We start from the raw sequence: 15,997 nt of genomic DNA on the forward strand, positions 1-15,997 counted from the left end.
GGGCCACAATTTTCCATCAGTTCTACTGGGGGCCAAATACGACCACACACAACCAGATGTATGACAAAAATGCTATTTTAGATATGGACAAAATAAGTGCAAAACACTTGCTCTTAATAAATATCATTTTTTGCTAACAGATTTTTCATGTATAAGATTCACTATCCTAAACCAACAACACAGAATTTGAAGCAAACAACAAAATAACCACATACTACAAAGTTTCCATTCAAGGATGGCACAAGATTGCTGATCAATAGATCAACATTAAGTGCAAGAACTCATTTAGTAGATTTTAGCACAAAAATCAACTCACTCAAAATGTTAATATTACTGTATTGAGGTAGTGTGTTTGTCCTTCGTATTATTCCAAATCTGCAAAAAATATTAAGCCTACTCACTTTGTATAAGACCCACTCCACTATAAGTGAAACTAAGACATGTCTGCCATCTAGTGGTGATTTGTGATTTTACAACTTAAACGTACAGTCGACCCCTGCATATTTGCAGTTCCGCATCCTCGGAGTTGCATAATCATGGATCCCCCCCCCTATTTTTTCCATCAAGATTTTGTGTCATATTATTTTCCGGGAGTTTTTCTCAGGGGTTTTGAAAAGCAGTTTATTTTTCTACTTCAATTTGAGTTGTTACCTGACTGAACACTCTGACATGCAGTCTTTTTTGTGTTCACTGCAACAATTTCACAAAATTCTACCAAAGAAGATATAAACATAAGTCAGGATAGTCATCAATCAGATTACAACAATAATGGAAACAAATTGGTGCATTTCAACTTTTCATGTTTCATGAAACAATAAAAAATGTGGACCTCTTAAGCACTAAATTATCGAGAAACGCTATAAATAAATCAAATACACTACATACAAAAAAATAAATATCACCGACCGACCAAAATGAACATTTTGTTTTTTTAAATTGCAGCCTTTGAGATTTGAAAATTGCATTCTATTTGCGATGTTGATTTTAATTTAATTGATTGTTCAGCCTTAATTGTAATTAAAAAATGACATACTACTTGGGTTAATTGTATACGTTATTTTTTTACTTTGATCCACCAATCAATTTTCTATAGTGCTCCTCCTCATTTAGCCTATTCCACCTGACTTTGGGCCAGAGGTGAGTCTGGGCTGGTCGCCAGCCAGTTGCAGTGCGCATACAGTACAGACAAACAACCATTCACACTCACATTCACACCAGTTAACAATTTAGACTTATCAATGAATCAAACATATTTTTGGAATACGGCAGGCTGCCAGAGCCGCCACACAAATCTTACACAAGTGTAGAAAGAACATGCAAACTCCACACAGGAAGGCCTGAGACCAGATTGGAACCCCAAACCTCTTCAGTGTGAGGCATAATCACAAGGCCATCATCCTGCTGTTTTTAGGGTTAGGGTTGGGCTAGGTGTCCTGAAAAAAATATGCTCTAACCCCAGGGTTCCAGTTGTGAGCCAGTGGGAGCCAAGCCCCATTGAATCGCATCTCTCAGTCGATTGCAAAACGCCGCCATCAAGAGCTCAAATGAGTTCTGACACATTGGGTCAGCTTTGAATTATACAACATTGCAATTCTACAAGATTTATCACATTTATCACAAGTGGCATTTCACCTACATGTCACATTAATAATAAGGCATTTTGCAGCTTGAATTACATGCACTTACCAAAGCCTGGTACCTATTTTGGTTATGGTTGTTGGAGCCTGAGGTCAGCGTTGTTCTGGGCTCCAGCTCATCGCCAATCTCATCACTTGAGAAAAACTCGCTGAGCTTTTGAACACTGCAGGGAATAAAGAGAGCAATCAAATGTTTAGTCAATTCGGATGAAACTTGAACTAGAAAGGAAAAAACAATGTGGCAGTGTTCTTTAGTTTTCCTGTTTTTCATTTTCTTTCATTTCACATTCTATTGGAGACATCTCTAGACATTTCTCACTTTAAAATGTAAAAATTTGATTTCAGCTCACCCTCATTAAATGACACTAATGAGCCTGTACTCATGGAGTAAATGTACCATTTTTTGTTCAATGGAGGGAGGGCTTGGATGTACTTGTCAGTAGTTATTACTTTACAGGCATCTTTCTTAAATTCTTCTCTTCTCAAAACGTCTACCCGTCTTGTAGGCGACAAACGATTGACCGGAAACTTAAAAAAATAATCGGACTAAGCATAGTGGGAAGCCCATGACGTCATGTAGCACTGGCACACATTCCACAATTAGAGTCATCTGATGACTTAAGATGCTGTATTAGGATGTCAGAAGCAACTTCGCTGAGATACACATGACCAAAACCTCCACAAATCAGATCGGCCTTGCTTTACATAATCATTTATATTTCCTCTCGTAAAGATGAGTACAAATGAGTGCAAATCAAACCACTTCGCTTATGTCACATTAAACGTGTCCGTTCACTTGGTCCCAAAATAGACTTTTCAAACGACTCTAATTATCCTCCAGACCAAAGGGAAAAAGGGAAACAAAGAACATAAGCATAGTGTATAAAATGTAGGTAGATTATTGAGATGCTCCACGTAGCACTCAAATGATGATGTAATATTTACAGTTCATTATTTAAGAGATTCAATGAGGATACTATTGATCAGCTACTGCAGATGTCCTCATTGCCTGGGCAACCTTTGCTTAACCACATCATGATTTGTTTGGGTAATAAAGTAATGAAATAATAATGCATTTTTTAATAGCAAGCAGTTTATTTGTTATTGTCAAATGGTAATGAAATGTTTATGGCTAATTAAAGGAATATTCTTTCAAAAGAATAAAACATTAGTTTCACTGTTTGGTCTATGACTAGAAGGGTCATGTAATGGGACAAAGAGAGCACGGTAATTCAAACACATTTTTGTAGATACAGTACTCAACTCACTTAGATTGTCTAATCCATACTCATTGTCAAAAATCTTGACTTGAATCTGTGACATTCTTTACAATAACTGCTTTGTTCACACATTAGCTCTGTCAACGCAATAGATGTTTCTGCTTTAAGGGCATTGAGTCTGTTTTCTCTCCCTTCCCCCCAAAAAACTACATCTTGGATGTACTTGTCAGTTCCTCACCTGACAAGAGCTTTCACGGTGGAGCGCACGACACTGGAGAGCAGGAAGAGAGGCGTGACCAGGATGTGAAAGAGGGAGAGGGAGGCGAAGGCCACCGCCGGAGACAGGTCAGCATCCTCCGAGATGTGCACATGAACAACAAACGTCTGCAGAATGCGAGGGCATACAGAAGGACTGAGAAAAAAATTCTACAGTTGCCATTTATTAACAGAGCAATCACTAAATGCTTGTGGCCTGCGTAGATTCCCGTTAGACTACCTGCAACCAAAACCTACGGCATTCTTCCAGCAGGTGTAAAGTTGAAATGAATTTCCACCTCCAAAATGTCAGCTGCACCAGGCACATGAAAGGACCCACCCTCGGCACGTCGGAATGCCCAACATGGCGCACAGAGATGAACCAAATTCCCAAATAGGCGCAATGAGACTTGCGCCTGCATGAAAATCAAGATTTGCCAGTTTCTACGCTCAAGCACAGCTGCGCCATCTACGAAAATAGAGCCCATAATCTTAATTCTACACATATGGACATATAGGCTATGTATGCCTCCAACTTTGTGGGAACAGTCTTGGGAAAGTCTTATTTTGTGACGCTGTGCACAAAGAAAGGTGCCTAATGGCACAATAGGAATAAGATTGGTGTGGTAGAACCCAGACATCAACCTCATTTAACACTTTTGAGAAAACCACTCACTTCACATGCTTAGGCGTTTAGCATAAACCGTCCCTCCCCCACTGTATAAAAACTTGAGAGCCTTCATTCGCATCAGCGGTTATTGTGTGCAATTACAACGCACTCTTAGCTAGCTAGCTAGCTACTGTATACCTACACCCAAAAAATACACCTTCCTTTCAGATAATCTGATGGCACGGCCTTTTAAGAGTACCTCGTTGTCAGCCGTGAGCGTGCAGCATGGCATGAAGAGAAGGTGGAAGAGCCAATGGGAGAAAATGTCAGATGTGACAGCCGTATTCACGTTGGCATGGCCACTAGATCAAGCATCTCCTTGTCACAGTGTGGAAAAATCGTGACCACTCAGCAAAGCCACATTTAATATACTTGCTGTTTTTTTTTTTTAAATCATTCAAATTTTGCAGTGTTGTTCACAACATTCTGCTCTGCTCTCTGTGTGGCAACTTTAAAAGAGGTTTACTGTATTATCTTTATAGGGATTTTAATAAATGGGCACTTTTGTCCTTTAACGTCATCCCCTTATTTTCCTGTCTGACTTCATTCAACTAGTCAGAAGTCTACAACTATGAAGGTCTTCTATTAATATATATCCAGGATTACGTGTTAAGTGTTTTTGGCACCAAGCCTTCGAGTCGAGTCAGTCACTGTCAAATGTCAGTGGATTCTTTGCTTTACATGTATGGGCCAGGCGCACTTAAATATCACTGCTTATAGACACACAATAAGAAGCTAGTCCACTGTTTCTCACTCACCGTCAACACAGCTGCAATTGGAATAGCTGCATTCATGAAGACTGAAAGACAAATAGACACTTGGTCATGAAGACAATTTGGGTAGTGTAATTTTTTGTCTGTCTATGTGGCACTGTACAGTGTGGAATGCACATTGGGACACAAATGATTTTTTTTGTCAAGCAGGAGACATTGAGAAGTAGTGCAGCGCAGTCATCTCATTCAAATCTGCTGTTTCTTAAAAAGTTCATCTAGGAAATCACATTATCTGAATTGATTTGGATGGACGGTTGTTGGATGTATCGATGCCATGCTCTCTCATTCTATCACTCCCACTGTCCCATTACGGACCTAAAATGGATATTATTCAGCATTTGTATCACAGAACTGGAGCTTTTGCAGGATGCAACCACTGTTGTTTTAGAAGATGCATGCAAACAAACATGCATGCATGTTCTTGTTATCATGGACATGGACTGCAATTCAATATTGACCGATTACTACTGCGGTTCATTGAAAAGTCAATCGCAACAGGTCTTCTGTTGTGTCCCTTTCAAAGAGGATAGTACTGAGAATATCTTACTGGATATGGAAGTGTAAAGCGCAAAGGCCTGCAGGCTGGTCAATTCCTTGCCCCTGGTCTCCTCCACACTGTCACAGAATATGCGTTCCCATGCGTACAGCTTAAGTAATTTGATGCCTCGTAGCAATTCATTGGTTTTCTTGAGGCGTTCGCTGGAATATTCCTAAAAAGCCAGAGAGAGAAGTGCTTAACTTGTTTTTGTATCAATGTGAGCATAAACTATACTCACAAATAGTTAGGATATTCCGCTTCCAGGTGACATTTCTAGGATCAACCTAAAAGGCTCTACCTTTGTAGGTCACCTTAATTTGACCTCAAAACCTTTGAATGTGCATGTCCAATTTGTAATTGTTTTAATTTATTTGTTTTTTGCACAACTTGCTGTTCTCTGAAAAGAAGCTGAACAGCAGGTTTTTGACTTACAAACCTAAACACAAATCAATACATTCCCAAGGACCATTCACATCTATTTTCTTTCTGTGACTCTTCCAGTCTCTCTGTAACTCTAATTTCAGAGGCCACTTCGCTCTACGAACAGTTTGAGTGAAGCTTTGAAAAGTTGTTGTGAGGAGTCTTGGTCTTATCGTCAAAATGTGAACAGCATGATGAGTAGGACATTTTAAAAGCCATTTTGTATTCAGATATTTGTTGGAGAACAGCAAGTTGTGTGAAAAGGTAGTGAAATATTGACCAATTGGAAGTGTAAATTCAAAAGTTTAGAGGTCAAATTAAGATCACCTGTAAATGTAAAACCGGATTATCGGTTAATAATTTCACCCAAAAGCCGAAAATCCCTAACTTTTTTGTGAGTCCTGTACATGTTTATGCTTATCTGCCATCATTACATCCACTTCATTACTTGGTAAGCTGTCACTTTGTTACCTGGAAGAAAGTGGGCAAACCAATGTTGACTAACATTATTTGTCAGGTTCTGTCTGTCTGACAGCTCATTTACCGCGTGAAAAACAGCAGTTAGGCAGTGAGTGTAATGACCTGAAAGAGTGAGATCAAACACATTCAAGCCTCTACCCCGGGTCAGTGAATGACTGAAATATTAACAGCTCAGCTACTGTAAATAGCAGACAAATGCACAGTAGCATGCAACTGTTGATCCACATCATGTAAGTATATGTCAGAGATTTTACAGCCCAAGTGACCTTCTGACTTGCCCATCCTTATGGCATGACGACTAAAATAGAAGCCTGCCAATGGTAATACTCACCAGAGTGCTCTTCTGTGTCTGTGACAGCTTTGTGGCAACAAAATACTGAACTGGCGCTAGCACAGCAATGACAGTCGCTCCTATCAAGGCACTTATTCCCAAGAGGTAATAGAGCAGGATCACTCCTACTACAATCTGTGAGCGGAGGACAGAACAAAGAAGAAAATGTGCAATACATCAAAATCTCGGAAGGAGATTGACTTCAAGCCCATCAAACACCTTCGTGATGAACGACAGTCATCTGCTGTCTGTGGCTTCGCACATCCATGTAGACATAAAGTGATATGTCACATTTGCACCTTCTCCTTCACAGCAAAATGGCTGCTGGAGGGGCGAAGGCAGTTGCGAGAAGAGTAGAATGTGATTTCCTCTCAATTGTGACTCGTTAGAAGCGGCACGTATCCCAGGAGGCGAGCAACATTTCTGCCTGAGACATGAGTTGGTTGCAAATATGCTAACTCTTTGCATGCCACCAACACTTTTTGTCATGCTGCTGTATAATGCTCTGGCATATAAGATATACAGTATATACCTCAATAGATTTTACCCAAGTAACTTCATTATAAAGTATATACAGTATACTGTAAATCCACTGCCCCCCTGAAAAAAAAAATTCTATCCTGTTCAATAGCTCCACTCCTTGATTAAAAGGACAAAGACTAAATATGTGTTTGGAGGAAAGAAGACTGCAACTTTAGTGCAACTATGCACTCATTTCTTTCACGTAAAAGAGATTTTTGTGTGTGAATATTAGAAAATACTAGAAATAAAATTAGCTTGAATAACATTGTATATATTTATTTCTACTTATTGTGACGATATAAATATAATGAATACTTGTTGAAGGACTGTCATGCAGTGTTTACTGTATGAAATGAACTTGCTGACTTTTAATTGCTTATTTTTAGTCCACTGCAGCTAGCCATAACAATAACAATGTACTTTATTTACTGATTTGTTTCTGACAGATACTGTATTTTTTACAGCGGTCCTGTCACAAAGTAGTTGTGCATTGGCATTACTATGCAAAGATTCTGCTTTATATGAGTAATTATCATGGACTTTATAACTAATGTCATTTGAACGCTTCATAATTATGAAGGTTAATTACTCAGTGAACTGCAGGCAGTCTTGAATCATCAAGTCCATTCTGCAACATTTCTGACTCGCATCAGGGTCAGAGTGGCAGTCGTAACGTGGTTTCATCCGCGTACTTTATACGGTAAAACTCAACTGTGGAGCTTGCGTGGGAGAAGTAATGCACAATAATTGCTACTTTCTGCGCTTTGAAAGGGTAAAATGTAGCATTTCTTCTAATGGGGACTGTTTTGTGGACCATGTTTAAGCCAAACTAAATTTTTCATACAAGGTAGAGTGGAACTCGTGTTGAAGGTCATGCTTGAATTTTTAAGCTTTCTTTCTACAGAAACACTACGGCGCACATTAGAATTGTGGTAGTGACTAAAGTCGGAAAAAAAGACAGAACAGCATTACATCTCAAAGCCTGTGTTCATATGTTATGACATGGTAAACAAGACACAAGACACAGAAATACTAAAACAGAAAAGCAACAAATTACATGCAGCACTTGACATTTATTGACCTTCATGTTCCCTACCTGTACGGGCATAGCCCACAAGTTTGGACAGAGGAAGAAGAACCACATGAGCTGGTTGGTATCTATGGCAACCAGGTTGCAAATCTGAGCGACAGTAAGCTCGCCCATGGACATGTTGGATGTGCACAAACGCATGATCTTATTGTAGATTTTGGTCTGAGGAGATAACAGCCAGATGGATGGGTCATTTTCACAATTCAACCAATTTCATGGTGAGTTCCAGAGGCAGAGTACCTGTATGGCCCCGCGTAGCTTGATGCCGGTCTCGATAGCCACATAGTAAGACGCCTGGAGGAATGTTCTTTGCAGCAGCAATGCAAAGAAGAGCAAGACGGCCAGCACATATGCATTCTCCAGAAACTCCTTGGAGGAAATGAAATAGATCCCCAGCAACCTCATCTGCAAGGACAGAGTGGGACAGAAAAATGAAGGTTGCCTGTGTTTTGCTGTCACCTAAAACACAGGGAATTAAGCAGGAATTGACGGATTTGATTTTTTTCATTCAAAAGAGAAAAAGATAAGACATCAACGTCACACAAGAGCATCCTAGTGTGAATGAAAGCAAAGCCAAGCACATCTGTCACAAATTATTGAGAAGTTTGAGATTAAAGGGACTCCTTTAGTCCTGAGAATGGATATTGGATAAATCATACTGAAAGATTCATTGACACGGGATGGATTTCAAATGATTCATTTATTACTTCAATATCACACCAACCATTAATCTTTGAATCTATGTACACACTACAGCTCATTCATCACATCACTCACATCATTCAGATATCCATTCATTTTCTATAGCAGTTGTTCCTGACCCGCAAGCACCCGCTGCATGAACTATAAGAACGATACGTGCTTTCACATCAGTCTCCAGTAACACCAGAAATAGTCGCTGGATTTGGCGCTAGTCGCTTTCTTGAAAAAGAGTAGCTAGAGGGGTCTGAAAACTCGCTAAATATAGCGAGAAAGACGCTAAGTTGGCAACACTGCTCGCCACACACAGATATCGCTGCCTGGCTCACGACATCGGTCGTGTTGTCTCCTATCCTAGTTGCCTCTCGTTTCATCTCTATGCCACGGTGAGACACTGCTTTAGAATCCAGCTCCTGTAATATTGTTGTTGTCATATGCAGTTGTTGTGCTGTTTTTATTTTTGTTGCGCTATTTGCTCTGTTCTCTCTTTTCTATCAAACTAGTTTTTTTCCCCAACTGCATATCCAGTAAATATCTAGCTCCATACAAATAACAGATGTGGTATACGCAATTCTTCTTATGCACTGCAAAAAGACATACAGATCCACCATACAGCTTGACTAAGCAGCCAAACGGGACATGTGACTAATAAATAAGCAAAAACAAAACAAAAAACAATAAGAACACATACAATTTACCTTAACCGAAACTGGTTCAAAATACGGACTCGCAAATGCTTAAATTGGACCTATTACCCAACAGCCTATTTTCGCTCTTCAAAAACATCATCTTCAACTGATGTCCCAACGGTTTGTACTATTTTCAATTTAGCTTGTGATGTTACACTGCAGCATAGAGTGAATTTCTGACTTCATAATTAGAGAGACACTATCACAGATGGATGCTGGAGAGTCTCTCTGACGTGATAGGCTGATTTGTGAAATCCTTAAAATTGAGACAGGTCCTGCAGTAATAAGTCTCATAAATATTTGACAGGTCCTAAATTAGTGCTTCATCCAAACCAGCGAGCCAGATGGAGAGAAAGAGCATCTGAAAGGTCCATCTTTGGTAGGAATCAGAATGCCAGGTGATACCTCACTCAAATGGGTTAATTTGTTAGATGTGACAACAACAACAACAACAGATCTGAACTATGATTTTTCTTGTTAAAAGATGAATCTCATTTTCACCCATGGCAGCTAGCAAGAGACTGACCTCCTCACTGAACGAATACTACAACAAATAATAACAAATAACAATCACAAATAATTTCATCATTGCCAGCCCCAAATGTTGGATCCTTACAAAGACATTAGGCATGGCGCAGGCATGTACACAGACACAGATAGGAACCACCGAAAATGCTTAGTGTCAACATTCACTAGGAAAATTAGGCTTGAATTTTAAAACGCAGGTAAAAACATGCATAGAAGTTCAGTATGTATATGGGTGTGTGCGTGTGTGTGTACGTGTGAAAATTCAATATAAAAATGGATGTTGATCGTTGATAATGTGTTTCCAAGTTTTTATTTTGCGGACCCCCTGAGATAGCCTTGGCCACCCCATGGCCCCTCCAAGGAGAAAAGTCTAGCTCCACCTCTGCATGAGACTCGGCATTGTTTTACTGTGTTTTATTATGTTCTGTTTTTTATTTGTTTTAACTGTCTTTGTTCCTATGTCTGTTTTTTTTTTATTTTTATTGATATATAGCACTTTGTATTCAGCTATGGTGTCTGTTTTCAAAGTGCTCTATAAATAAAGTTGAATTGAGTTAAAAAGTCCACATTGTAAATCGTGCCTCTGAGGCTCTCACCGGTTGCTGGATGGTTCGGTTGTCCTTGCTAATGTGATGGACGATGCCAGAGATGCAGAGTGGACCGGCAAAACCCAGCAGGTCGGCCATGAAGCGGAATGTGATGCTGAGGATGAGAGGTCTGCCGAATGCTTTCCTCAAGGCCTGCCAGATCCACTTGGGTCCCTGCGGCGCCGTGCCCTGAGGTCTCTTGTGGGAAGGACGGACAAAATAAAAAACGTTAGGGTTTGGGATAGCTGTATAGTTATTTCTTTGTTGGAAGACATGAATGTATAACTTTGAACATGACTCAGCAAAAACTATGAACGCATTCATATTCTATATCTCTTATCCTGTTCGGGGTTGCTGGAGCTGGAGCCCAGATGACTTTGGGCTAACGGAGTACCAAACTCTGGACTGGGCACCGGTCATTAACAGAGAGAAAAAACATGCTTGCAGCAAAAACTGCTGCCACCACAGAAAGACGAGCTTCAGCATAGATGCTGAATCGTTCGAAAAATCAGTCAGCCAAATCAACGGAGCACTTTAAAACAAGGTCATAGTCATCAGATTTCCACGCTTTCCTCTGCTGCTGCATCATGGGATACACTGATTAATGGCTTAGCAGTGGCACATGACAGCCATGTAGGACAAACCACAGGAGAGGAGGAGACAGACCATTATGGCAATGCTGTGGAGGAGGATCGAGAAAGAAGTGAATTCTAGATCTCAGGATGTCGTATTATTTTGTTGTTTATCACCTCAGTGTATTATCTGCCAAGTGCAAGGCCCGAGGTTGTGTTTTGATTGCTGTGTGTTGCCAGTTAGCAAGCACTCCACGATCTATTTTCACAAAACTTTGAAGAGAAGGGACACTAATACACTAAGATGCAGCTAGAGGAATATACATTTATATTTACGGCTGTGTGAAAACAACGTCTTCATAGTTTGAACTTATTTCAATCTGCACTCTGTATTACACATCATGCACATCCTTTGCAAAGCACGCTGTTCATCTTTTGCATCCCTTATACAATTTGACTTTAGCTGTTCTTATTGTTGTCTTTGTACTTTTTATTTCTGTGATTTCTTTAAGTTTTGTTGTTGCTGTGACTGGGCGCTAGTGGTTTCGATCAGTTGAAAGCATTTTCAACAGCAGAATACAATACTAAATTGCAATTATTTTACATTGTAGTACAGTATGGTGTATTTTTGATGTGTGTGCACTGTGCAGTATATTGATTGGATGGCACTTTTAAAAGGGAAATCAACCCAAACATATTTTTTTCAAGAATATGTTCTATGCAAGCCCACTAGTTGAAACAAGGCATTCTGATAAATATTGCATTTGTGGAATAAGAGTTAATACACTCGCTTTTAGCCATCTCTGGGGGCGGCCATTTTGTTACTCCTGTCAATTGAAAATGACATCACAACTACCCGGAGCTCAGGGAACGACCAATCACAGCTCGCCTGTTTTCAAAAGCTGAGCCGTGATTGGTCGAGCCCTGGGTAGTTGTGATGTCATTTTCAGTCGAGTGAAATCACAAAATAATAATAAATATGTTTGGGTTGATTTCCTCTTTAAGTATTATTTTACTTTTACATATAAAAGCTCATCTAGGGATTTGCAATAGTTATTACATATTATTATTATTATTATTATTATTATTATTATTATTATTATTATTATTATTATTACATACTGAACAATGAATACATGGAACGGTCATATCTCTCAAATACCATCTCGAAACAAAACACATGGCACTTATATGGACAAACCACCATTTTTTTTTATAAATGGAACTTGTTAAAATGAAACAATTTAAGTTCACTATCGAGGCTTGTTGTGGTACAAGCGTGCCCTAAATTGTTCAAAAGTGTGAACGTATTGTAAATGTGAATCATTGTTTGTCTGCATGTGCTCTGTGATTGACTAGCGACCAGTCCAGGGTACAGCCCGTATCACGGCCAAAGCCATCTGGGATAGGCTCACCTGTGACCTCAAGCACAAGTGCTTTAGAAAATGGATGGATGTCTTTGCACAATACATTTGCTTGATTCTGTCTTGGAACTAAATTCAATTGCACTCTTCCTATCAACTGAATAAGTACGTAGAGTTCTCTGTGAATTTGTTTTCACTTTTGTTCAAAGGTCAGTCTTGGTGAAGGTCCACACTCTAGTGAATGCTATTCTTCGTGAGTTTGTTTATACTTGATGCACTCCGTGACGTGCAATAACACAACAGCTCGGCTGAATGAGTCAGTCGGCAAGGATCATAGGAAAACATCTGGACTGTCACTGCGAAACTGTTGGAGTAAGCTCTCCCAGGAAATGTTCAATGTAGAAGCTGCTCTCATCGGCGCTCTGAGAAAACAGAACATGTCTCTTATCTTTCCGTTTTAGTGCATATTCATACAGCGATCTTCTTCCCATAAAGTGAAGCTCTGTCACGCCCGCAGGGGTCACCATGTCACCTTGTTCACAGTAGAATGGCAATGACCCGGCGCCTTCTCAGTGACTAATATCCAATCCCCCACTAGGATCGTTTTATCTCTCTTCTCAAGCGGAAGGAAGTGAGATTGTGTTCACACCGGCCACACGTTTAGCCATGACAAATGGCTGTGACCTTTCAAACACTGGAAAGTTCTGACCCAGCCGAGGATGCCCTTCAACTATCAGACACATGCTCCTTCAGAGAGACAGGAAGACATTTTGAGTTTGAATCACTGGAAGAAAATTATCTCCCAAACAAGCACTATCGCTACACTTGTCATCCAATCCTTCTTTTTATGGCTTTTGGACAGATGCACACTAATTCATCTCATTAAGAGGGAGAAGACAAATGTCTCCTTAGTACAAGGCGGCTGGATGTTTTTCATTTTTATGGTTGAAAAAACACACTTTCTGGTTTTGGACAGTTGGAAAGAGAGAAGTAATAAGAAAGATAGAAAAAAATGTAAGACAGTAAAATTACCGAAACCAAATTTGAACTGCATGACGGAGGCAAGGGCGGCATGGTGGCTAGAGCTGTGCATGAATCGGTGGTGACTCGAATAGAGAAGCCATTATATATGAACGCAAAATTCACATTTTCTGATTCGAGTCAGAACAGATCATGCAAAAATAACAACGCTAAAGCCCGTATCTCACAGAGTGGCGAAGGTTTGCGAATGTTTGCAAAGGCATAGCAATTTGATTGGTTTATCTTTAAGGTTTGTTCAAGGGTGCAAATGTTCGCCAGACATTCGCAAACAGTTTTAACCGTCGCAAACAGTCTTTTTTGTTGCCAAGAATTTTGGAAAATGTTCAAACATCTTTGCGTTTGCAACCTTGATTTAACCCTGAAGAAAAATCAATATTCGCTACCTTCGCAAACACTCCCAAACCTTCGCCACTCAGTGGGATATGGGCTTACCTGGTGCTTAGCTTGGACTGCCATTTCTCCTTTCCCTCTCCTCTGTCCTCCAATGTCCTTTCTCTTGTTACCTTCACAGCAGCCCCCCTACCCCATCCCTAGACCATAGGAAACTCACAGAAATTGTGAAGGTTGCTACAGTATGTATGCGGAGAGTATATTATGTGTGAAAGCGTGCTGCGTTCAAATGAGCATTCAATTCAACTGTTAATTAAGCAGTCAGTCAATAAGGCCCAGCTAGGCTGTGTATCAACGCCTTTGTTTTCTTGCTCTCACACGATCCTAGCAAGGGAGATGAAATATGAAAATAACCCAGGTTAGCTTAGAACTGCCAAGCATCTGGTATTACACAAGGTCCAAAAGAACTACTTGGGTTCTGCCATTGGCCAGTATGAGACAAGGATCCTGGAGGCTCAAGGCTCAATTATTTTCAGCTAAAAAGCAAAACCTTTCCATAGGTTGACGCGGCTGCGTTAAGGCGTTGTATTTACACTCCAATGTGATATCGGAAAAGTGAACATTAGGCTTGGTAAAGCACTTTGGACAACATAAGGTGTAAATAAAACGCTATATAAGTGCAGCCCATTTACCATTTGTCATTATGATCAAATTGGATTTTTTATTTTTTGGACCATGATGTGTTTTTCGGCAAAAGCATACCTGTCAACCCCAGGGTGTACTGAGTCTTACAAAAGTTGTAATTTGCCCGTATGTATTTGTATAATAATCTTACATATTACACATTATTTTGAAATGGGTGCTGTCACATGATCGAAAATCAGCAACCATGTTGTGCGCATGCGTGAGGAAGACCCTTGTCTCCGTCTGACATGTGTTGTTGGGCTACTGGGCTCCCCCCTCTGCGTCTCCCAACTACGGTTAGGCGACAAAAACAGGAGGGATAACACTGATGGAATTGACATTGGCCATAGAGATTCGCGATGTACAGCATACAGGTTTGAAAAGGTGTTTCTACCTGTACAAATTACAAAAACTTGCCAGGTATTCAAAATTGCAATTAGTAACCCATTCAAGTTGATTTGGGACTTGCTGATAAAATGGTAAACAAATAATTAACGCAGATTTGGGGCGCGGGTTCAAGCTCTGACAGTGACTTAGTGGTTAGTCTAAATGACTAGATAAGTGTAAATGTGCATATAGATATTTGTTTGTTCATATTGCTGCCGTTGGCCCGAAATCTCCTAAGTCACTATTTGGTTATGTTAATATTTTTTCACATATCTATCTGTCCACATGTGAGTGTGTTATTTTTACATATTACAAAAAAATCTAAAGTGTTGAAAGTGGCTTGCTCTCTTTGACGATGCAATGTCAATGGTTGAACAAATAGTTTTTGTATTCTCCTGAATAGTGATATGTGCCCTGCAATGGTCTGGTGAGCGGTCCTGGGAATACCCCACCACTCACCCAAGGACAGCTGGGATAGGCTCTTCAAGCAGGTTTCAATATAGAATACGACAAAAACGCAAGCAAATCCAGAATCAGACTGAAATTATATCAAATGATAATGTTGCTCACACTGTAAAACCGATAAAACATTTTTCATATTTTGTCGTCTTCATTCAAATCAACATTGTAGCACACAGTAATACCCACTACCCAAGGTACAAAGAAAACTCATCAGGTGGTTTGGCAGAGTCCAGGATCGGGAATGATTCAGAGTAATGTCTAGTGCACCAGACACAGGGGGACATCATGGGCAGTCAGGTGGGCAGTCAGGTGGGCAGCCAAGGTGCAAGCTCCAAGGGGCTCACCAGGCTCCTTCAGGAGGATGCCCAGGATGCAAGTCACATGGGGCTAGTCAAGACTGCTCAAGGGGATGCACGGGATGCCAGACACTCGGGGCCAGGCTCTTCACAAGTTTATTAAAAAGAACAAGCAGGGCAAAATACTGCACTTGGCTTTTTGTGTCATTCCACCATCAGAAGCATCCTAAAACTGCACTGTGTGACTTTGTGGTACTCAGGGTGCAGTGTAGCAGCAAAAAGACACCACAAAGAGTGATCAGCACAGAATAAAAGAACATTGGTTTTCCCCGTCCCTCTCAAGAATGGATTCTAAACACTTCAATTCTCTTAGAGCCCATAACGATCTCAAAGGACTGGATCGCTCCAGACTATGACTCTTT

The 15,997-nt window shown here is 40.2% G+C and overlaps 1 protein-coding gene across 2 annotated transcripts in view; it reads right to left on the reverse strand.

Annotated features, from left to right (window-relative positions):
- Positions 1–15,997, reverse strand: part of abcc8 (ATP-binding cassette, sub-family C (CFTR/MRP), member 8) — a 51,892-nt gene that overhangs the window by 22,243 nt on the left and 13,652 nt on the right. For both annotated transcript variants that reach the window (XM_086027131.1, XM_086027129.1), the window contains exons 7-14: positions 10,449–10,637; positions 8,177–8,341; positions 7,943–8,098; positions 6,325–6,459; positions 5,103–5,265; positions 4,541–4,581; positions 3,096–3,241; positions 1,687–1,801 (exon numbers count right to left, since the gene is read on the reverse strand). In XM_086027131.1, coding sequence (XP_085883257.1) covers positions 1,687–1,801; positions 3,096–3,241; positions 4,541–4,581; positions 5,103–5,265; positions 6,325–6,459; positions 7,943–8,098; positions 8,177–8,341; positions 10,449–10,637 — 1,110 coding nt within the window. The remainder of the gene's footprint in view (positions 1–1,686; positions 1,802–3,095; positions 3,242–4,540; positions 4,582–5,102; positions 5,266–6,324; positions 6,460–7,942; positions 8,099–8,176; positions 8,342–10,448; positions 10,638–15,997) is intronic.

This window comes from Filicampus tigris, chromosome 4, assembly GCF_054856515.1.
Source record: "Filicampus tigris isolate MCC_2025a chromosome 4, RoL_Ftig_1.0, whole genome shotgun sequence".
In the NCBI taxonomy this organism is placed as follows: Eukaryota; Metazoa; Chordata; class Actinopteri; order Syngnathiformes; family Syngnathidae; genus Filicampus; species Filicampus tigris.